This window comes from Pteronotus mesoamericanus, unplaced genomic scaffold, assembly GCF_021234165.1.
Source record: "Pteronotus mesoamericanus isolate MK-2021 breed Mesoamerican mustached bat unplaced genomic scaffold, CSHL_Meso_final contig_56, whole genome shotgun sequence".
Classification (NCBI taxonomy): Eukaryota; Metazoa; Chordata; class Mammalia; order Chiroptera; family Mormoopidae; genus Pteronotus; species Pteronotus mesoamericanus.
This window is the reverse complement of record NW_026555201.1, coordinates 29,590,747-29,599,701: the sequence shown is the minus strand read 5'-3', so window position 1 is coordinate 29,599,701 and position 8,955 is coordinate 29,590,747. Positions and strand designations below refer to the sequence as shown.

General features: G+C 36.1%; 1 protein-coding gene across 1 annotated transcript; it reads left to right on the top strand.

Annotated features, from left to right (window-relative positions):
• The first annotated feature begins 342 nt into the window (after positions 1–342).
• On the top strand, positions 343–7,369 carry LUM (lumican). The gene is made up of 3 exons (XM_054580191.1): positions 343–558; positions 2,918–3,803; positions 6,671–7,369. Exons 2-3 carry the CDS (start codon positions 2,939–2,941, stop codon positions 6,823–6,825), a joined length of 1,020 nt encoding a protein of 339 aa, XP_054436166.1. The 5' UTR covers positions 343–558; positions 2,918–2,938; the 3' UTR covers positions 6,826–7,369.
• Positions 7,370–8,955: the final 1,586 nt, after the last annotated feature.

Sequence of the window (8,955 nt, the reverse complement as noted above, 5' to 3'; positions counted from 1 at the left end):
CAATATAAACTTCAAAAGTAATGGGCAAAAGCATTCAATTCCTCTGAGTCTGTTCATTTGCATTTTCCTGAAATTACTTCTTCTGTTTATGTTTTATGAGACCTTTAGGTGAACATGGGAGTTGGCTGAGAGAATCGCATTTAACTTTTGCCACAGCTACAAAAGTGAAGAGCTTTGTGAGAGAAATGTTCTCACTCTAGATGCCTCCCTTACAGCAGGACTCAATTTTTGGTTAAAAGCTATGGCATTCAGGCTAGTGAAGCACGTATCGCTCTCCCATTCCATAGGGAATGTGCTGGGCTGTCCTTACTCACCACGTCCACCTGCACTTCGTTAAAGAGCAGAGCGTTCACATGCCACACCACAAGATCCCCACAATGACATAACTCCATTCAGAGACTGGCGTGACGGGACTGGGTTTTCCCCCCTTCAGCTCTTGTATCACTAAGAATCTGGCAGCCAGCTCCGTCCTGACAGAGTTTACAGCATATATTGGTGGATTCTTGTCCATAGTGCATCTGCTTTAAGAATTAACGAAAGCAGAGTCAAGACAGTAAGGTAAGTGCTGTTTTAACTGTAACACTAGGGACACTGACTGTTTGGGACAGTGTTTATTGTAACAGGAACAGAAAAAATTCCAGAGTAACTTTGCCAATTGCTATTCAACAGCAAATCCATAGTTTTGAGCATTTACTTTCACACTTTTCTTAATATGTTTTCCATGATTTATAGATTTGAGATAAATTGTATGCAGTGTATGCTATGTTGCTTGGCAAAGGAAGTTATAAAAAGGTTCAGGGTTGGAATGAGAACATATTTAAACTAGACAGTGAAAATGTATGGCAATTAAAATGTTATTTTATGCTAATGAGTTATGTATGTTAGTATTGTTGGAACTAATTGTGCAGCAAAGGCCATTTCAACCAGTATTAAAAATATTTTGCCACACATAGATTGTTACAGTTTGTTACCATTTGCCATAAATATTTTATGCTGTTATAAATTGTGAGCTAAAGAACTTAGAACCTCTTATGCATTATTTATTTCTATTTTGTTAATTTTAAAGATTTGGTTTTGGATGTATGTTTGAGTGCACATGTTTTGAAGAAATTTTGGGAAGCATAATTTATTTTCTCAACAAAAGCATTTCCTTCATAACCACAGGTATTTGCAAAAACTGGGGAAAGTAAATAAAGCACACTTTTACTTCATAGTAGAGTCCTTATATGGCTACAGATTCTCTTTGAATTCAGAGCCCTTATTTTTACTCTGCCAAAAAATATGAAAGCATTTTTATCATCATTCACTACATTAGAGTTTTTACACCTATTTTAGCGTATACTGAATTAAAATAAATTGAAAGCTTATTAATAAAGCAAAACAAATCTTTACATTAACATACTGTAACATAAAGAATCCTATATATACATTAGCAATATTAATTGTTCAACTAAATTAAGTGACTGCATCATTATCTTAGGAAATAATATACTAAGACTCTGGTTACAAACTACATTGTGTTAGCTATAAGAGTGTTTCTAACACCTTTTTTAGTGTTTCATCTGCTATAATAAGGTGCCTTATAATTCCAAGTTAAAGCAAAGATGCTGTAACTTCTTGAGACTAAAAATCCTACTTATCCCAAACTCCATAGATCCAAAAGCTTAAACCGTCTTTCTCACAGGAAGATATACTGAGTTATGGTATCTATTGGAATGTGGAAGCTGCTTCACAGTAAGGATTTCCTCCTCAGTTACCAACTCCACTTCAGCCACAGCTCTTCACTCTGCAAAAGTCCAACTCTTACATCCTATTGCCCTTAACCTAAATTCCTGACCCTGTACTTCCATAAGCAATTAAAATATACTTTATTCAGCCTCACCTGAGAGACATGTTCATACTAGATCATTGTTACAAATTGTTAATTTATATTCTCACTTTTATCCTTTTTTTTTTTACATGGATCCTAAGGTCACTGTTAAATACAGACTTTCCTCAATGCCCAGACCTCTCCCACTTCCATCCTGTAAGAGCACTAAAATCCAAAGAAGTAAACCATGCCTTCTTGAATTTTGGCATGAAGAAGGTAGAGAACTTGTGAGTTATTGACAGAAAGGAAAAGTAATTTAAACTTGGAAAAGTATGTATTTTTCTATTAGTTGGATCTTCTTCTAGGTTTAAAAATGTTTAACATTTGTGACATTTCCCCAATTAATAAACATTAGTGTTACTGAAACTTATATACTAAATATTAATTTCAGAACACAGCCTTGTAAAGTGCCTAAAAACATGCAATGTTAAACAAAAGTTAAAGTAACATCCACAGCCACCCCACCAAGAACCAACAACAATAACCAGTCATTTTTAAAGAAATGTACTCCCCCCACCTCCCGGCCACACACATAAGAACAGCTTTCCTTCAAGCAAAACCACAGATTGCTCATGTTCCCAGTAAGGGTCTTCTTAATGAGACATTTTAATGATGTTGAATGGTAGCGTACAGCGTACAGTTTACAATTGTCTTCTCATTTTCATTTTTGTGGATTTCAACGGTGTTCTAAAGCCGTGCTGTAATATAGTGGTCAGTGGGCACCACCCAGACACCCCGTGCAGGAAAAGCATGTCAGTACAGAAAGGACCTGGAGAGAAATTGACTGCAACAGTTAAGCCTGGCTCTCCCAGAAGGGGGCGCATGTGTATGCGATCTAACCCGAAGCATGTTCACCACCTCCCAAGTTCTAACAATACATCTTTATCCTCATACTTAAATAAAAATGAAAAATACATTCCTGAGGTGCACACACAACAAAACTACAAAGTAATGAAACACATCATTTTCTAATACATTTAACATTGCAAATCTAATATCCTTTTCCTGAAAGCATACTATTTCATAATATGTTTCCACTTTATTTAGGATTCAAAGCATTTGCCAAAAATGAATCTAGGTGCGTTTGCCCTCGTGCTGGCACTCATCAGCGGTGCCAGCAGCCAGTACTACGATGACTACGATTTCCCACTGTCGATGTATGGGCGATCCTCCCCAAACTGTGCACCGGAATGTAACTGCCCTGAGAGCTATCCAACGGCCATGTACTGCGATGAGCTGAAACTGAAAAGTGTGCCCATGGTGCCTCCTGGAATCAAGTACCTTTACCTTAGGCATAACCAGATTGACCGTATTGATGAGAAGGCCTTTGAAAATGTAACCGATCTACAGTGGCTCATTCTAGATCATAACCTTCTTGAAAATTCTAAGATAAAAGGAAAAATTTTCTCTAAACTGAAACACCTGAAGAAGCTGCATATCAATTACAACAACCTGACAGCATCAGTGGGCCCACTTCCCAAATCTCTGGAGGACCTCCAGCTTACTCATAACAAGATCTCAAAGCTGGGCTCCTTCGAAGGACTGGTAAATCTCACCTTCATCCATCTTCAACACAATCAACTGAAAGAGGATGGCATTTCAGCTGCTTTTAGAGGTCTTAAGTCACTCGAGTACCTTGACTTGAGCTTTAATCAGCTATCCAAACTGCCTTCTGGTCTCCCAGTGTCTCTTCTAACCCTCTACCTAGACAACAATAAGATCAGCAATATTCCTGATGAGTATTTCAAGCATTTTTCAGGACTGCAGTACCTGCGTTTATCTCATAATGAACTGGCCGATGGTGGGATACCTGGAAATTCTTTTAATGTATCCTCCCTGCTTGAGCTGGATCTCTCCTATAATAAGCTTAAAAGCATACCGACGGTCCATGAAAACCTTGAAAACTATTACCTGGAGGTCAATCAACTTGAAAGTAAGTAGAAAGTTGTGCCTGTGTTTGATTGATGTATCCTCAAGTTTTTAAATGCCTAAGTTGTGCAATAAAATATTGCATCTGGCTCCATTAAAAAAATAATAAAAATGGCAAAAATGTCTCTCTCATGAAAATGTAGAAGAATCCTGACTCAATTAGTTATCCAACATCTGGCCTTTCTTTGGTGTCTCCAAATAAACCATTAGGATCAAAGAATTGAATCACTAATTTCTTCGAATATTGTGGGCTCATTTATCCTGCTGTTATCACTTAATATTTATCTATTATTTGCCTCCTCTATGACTTCGATCCATGTTCTACGTTTGTTTCTTGGCAAGATCTAGCTGAGGGAGGACCAACAGAGCAGAGGAGGCATGGCTAGTAGAGGCTCTCAAGCCTCCGTCCTGCTTATCCTGGAGCAGCCCGTGGGTTCCCACGGTCTTCTCTGACATGTTTACTTGGGACTCTACTATCAAGACCATCGTCTGCCTCTGTTATCCCTGTTATGGTGTGTAGCTTCACAGTGTTCTTACGAAGACTGTGAGGAAGATTAAAGAGGGAATGGGTATGATAAGGATTTGGAACATTTTTAAATTAGTGTTACAGAGCTCCTTTTCTTATATGCAACCCTCTACCCCATTTGATTTTTACAGTTTCTCCTTCCTTTCTCCTGCTGCCACAGTTCACTTTTCATTTATCTTCTGAGCAGGAGTTTGACCTGATCCACTTGGACTATTTATGCACTCTTCTTGTCCTCTGGGACATTTTTCAAGTTAAGGAATACAGATTTAGGGAAATTGACATTTACCATTCCCCACCTTCCTCTTTAAAAGAGCTCAGCAGAAGGGACACCTATGATTCTTGGATAAACTTTCTAAATGAAAAATCAGGTGGGAAACACTGACTTACACATAAATCAAATATATTTGCAACATAATCTATTGAAATTGAGCATCGTTATGCCATGAAAGTTGGGTGTCCTGTCATACTGGAGAATAGACACTACTATAAGAAAAATTATAGTGTGCCTATTAATATAACATTTGTAATTCTGCAATATTTTTCTGTAACTCCTAGGAAGGTTGGGGGGTTCACATAAAGGGGACCATGACTCCTAACTCCGAAATGCCACGTGGTCTTTTTTATATCCAGAAAACGTGCTTGTCATGTAATATATAGTCAAGCTATCAGAGCTGAACCCTCACAGTTGTTTCTAGTAGCCCCACATTATAAACATTTGTGGTTAAGGGGAAGGATACTTCATTGGCCAAAATGCTAATGTTTGAGGGCTGTAGAGATCCCGTTAGAGGTGGTAGGCGGAGATTAGCGACAGGAGCAGAACCACCTCCTTCTCTGAGGTAAGAAAAAGAGAGAATTTAGAGGGATAAAGACCACGCTTCATTATGTGAGTAAAAGAAGGAAGAGCCAATGTGGAAGATAGGAAAGTAATCTATGGGAGAAATGCAACTCAGTGCCAAGCTGAGACTGAAACCATAGTGCCGACCACAATGGTTGTTTGGAAAGGAGTAATTACCTTTCTTCCTGATCCTTGATGTTTAGGTATATGCATTTCAGTTATTTTTGTTGTTTGACTTTGCTTATGTCTTCAATTTAGTTTATTTTGCCGCATAATAATTATGTATACCAATTGTCTACATTTTCTTAAATAAAAGAGCCCCTTAATGTTTTTCTGCCATTAGGAAAGCTACAGTCAAAAACTATTTCTCATATTTCAACTTTCAGGTTTAAGCACTAGCTCAATCACAGATCTTCCTAATGTGACATAGTTTGGAAAGAAAACCAAAATTTAAAGAATACCAGTAATTATTTAGTACCTATTATATGCTCATACTCTGTGAAGTGCTTTACATATCTTAATTAATTTAATCTTCATGCAACACAGTGTGATAAATACATTATATATAACAAGAAGATCAGATGTATATTCCAAAGTCATTCAGCTAGTAAATGGCAAAGGCAGAAAACTAACATAGGCCTAAGCCCAAGTTTTTTCCATTGTTCCATACTTTCTCAGTGGGAGGTGCCATAACAAAGATCCCTGGAATTTGATTAATGAAATATTTAAGACAGCATCATAGGGGTAAGGAGCAGAGTGTTTGGGCTTCTACTTAAGTCATTGTTAACTAGAATTTGAGAATAAAAAAAACAAACAAGACAAAGGACCAGATAAGGTTAATCTGAAACAGACTTGGGCAATCACAGACAGCTTTTATGTACACATATAAATCATACAATGTAGTAAAAGTCTTAGTTTTCATTAAAGACTAATCAGTTTTTCTCCTGTGGCAGTTTTCTGACCACAGAAAAGGACATGGCTCAGACGGTGGACATTGCAGAACTTGGCTTTTGCCTTGGAGTTTTGAATCTACCATGATGTGTGCTTGTTGGAAAACTCTTTATTCAATGAGGTGGTTAACAACTCACTTCAAGATACAAAATCTCAAGATATTCATCTTGATGAGATTATTCATACAACAGCACCAGCTTTACATATCTTCAGTCTAACTATTTCTAAAAGTCCTTAGATAATATGATACACTGTTACACATTAAATGTCTCTCTAAAATCGTCTTTCTAAACCAAGAATTTATATTATTCTTAGAAAAATTCCATTGACTCTTCTGATCCACCATTATTTTATTATGTATTATTGTATCATTTTGTAGTCTGAAATTTTTAAAAATAATTTCAAATTCAAAGATAACTGAATAAGTGACTTTTTTTTCTTTTTTAAATGAGAAGAAATCCTATTAGATATTATTATGGACTTGAGGATTATTTTTAATGATTGTTTTAAGCCTGTGTAATAAAAAAGTGACTAAAATTTCTCATTCTTTAATTTCCAGAGTTTGATGTAAAAAGCTTCTGTAAGACTGTGGGACCATTATCCTACTCCAAGATCAAGCATTTGCGTTTGGATGGCAATCGTATCAACCATACTGATCTGCCACCTGATATGTATGAATGTCTACGTGTAGCAAATGAAATCACCGTTAATTAATACCTGCTAATTTCAATTGTATTGAGATGTATCCTGGAGCAACATTTTATGATTATATTTTTTGGTGTATTGGTTTTCATAGTGTTCAACTTTGTAGCTGTTGTTTATTAGTTCCATGAATTTTAAATTCTGAGAGAAAATATTTTGTAAACATTTTACTACTTTTTTAAAAAGAAGATGAAAAGCAGGCCTATTTCATCACAAGCACAGAAACATACACACATATATATACAACAACTTAATGCTTTATTTGTAAATTTAGAGTTTTTTTACATCTCTACTGTCAAATGATGTGCAAAGCCTTTTACTGGTTGCATGGAAATCAGCCAAGTTCTGTGATTTCTAAATTTTAACTTAATGTGCCCAAAAATATTGACTACATACATTCAAGTATTTACGGCCTTGAATCAAATTATCTTACTACATCCCAATTTGTTTAGCTGAAAAGTAGGTGGTAAATTTTGAGACCAATGATTTTGAAAAATATTAAAACTCATGAAGTCACATACATTTAAAGCAGAATTTTTAGTATTGAGAATTTATGTAGTTAGAGAAACTTTTCTAGAATTATTTTTCACTTTAAGTCATGTGTATGTTTCTTTTTTCATTATTTGCATGTTATGTTTAACAAGCTAATAGCAAAATAAAACATAGCAAAAGGCATCACTGTTTGACTTCTTATAAAATATATATCTCTCATATATAAAATACAGTCATATGCCACATAATGATATTTCAGTGAATGATAGATCACATATATGATGGTGGTCTCATATGATTATAATGGAGCTGAAAAATCTCTATTGCCTGATGATATCATAGCCAGTATAAGGTGGTAGCACAGCATATTATTCCTGTTTGTGGTGATGTTGGTGTAAATAAACGTTACCACAATGCCAGTCATATAAAAGCATAAGACACACAATTTTTATAGTACATACTACTTGATATTATAATAAGTATGGTATTGGTTTATGTACATACCATACTATACTTCTTATCATTATTTTAGAGTGTATTCTTTTTCCTTATTAAAAAAATTTCCTGTGAAAGAGAATGCCATGTTATGCCAGCATCAGCCTCATACATCTCATGTTTCTGTCTCTTGAGTGCATCATTTTCTTTTATGCTTGATTCAATCTTGCATTTTTCTGTAACTTTAGTGGAACCTAAGTATACAATATTTATGAAATCTATAGCAGTGTACGGTAATGTCCTAGGCTTTCACATTCACTCACCACTCACTCACTGACTTACCCAGGGCAACTTTCAGCCCTAAAATCTCCACTCATGGTAAGTGCCTGGTACAAGTGTACCATATTTTATCTTTTGTAGTGTATTTTTACTGTTCCTTTTCTATATTTATATATAGATTTCTATATAGACAGTAAGTACACAAATACTTACCATCGCCTAAAGTATTCAGTACAGGAACTTGCTGTGTGAGTTTGTAGCATCAGAGCAGTAGGCTACACCATGTAGGCGATGTGTGTGGCAGGCTGTGCTGTCTAGGTTTGTGCAAGCGCACTCTATGATGTTCTTACAATGACAACATTGCCTAAAGATGAATTTCTGAGAACATATCTCTATTAAGTGGTGCATGACTGTAATAGATTAAAATTTTAAAAATATCTCTAACCTGAAATATTTTACTCATGTTACATAGCGTTTGCTACTACATAATCTGCTTCTAGTGTCCATTTGCAAAGGATTTTTAAACACAACTTACATTATGTACTTAAAAGTATCCAGACCCCAATTCCAGTTCATGAGGTGAGGGGTTCCCCGCCACCATCAAGCAATTCTCTGGACATCGCGTGGGTGTCCCACAATTTGACTCAATTGTGACACTATTAATTAAGAGACGGCATCAGATTATACAGGTTAAGAGCTCAGTCCTACCAGACTGCATCCCCTCTTCAGATGCCAGTAACAATCCCAGGTTGTTACCTGTACTTCCAACCAACTGGCTATAAATCAGAGGTTCCCAATACTCCCTCCTTGGGTTTGATTGATTTATAGAGAGGCTCACAGAACTCAGGAAACTTGTTTACTCACTAGATTACCAATTTATTACAAAAGGAGAGGGCTTGGGAACAGTCAGGTGGGAGAAATACACAGGGCAAGGCA

What these genes read in the sequence shown, in the direction of transcription:
- LUM (XM_054580191.1), top strand. Translation starts at nt 2,939, where the DNA reads ATGAATCTAGGTGCGTTTGCCCTCGTGCTGGCACTCATCAGCGGTGCC. An exon ending in GGAGGTCAATCAACTTGAAA is followed by an intron (nt 3,804 to 6,670) that starts GTAAGTAGAAAG and finishes TTTAATTTCCAG; the next exon opens with AGTTTGATGTAAAAAGCTTC.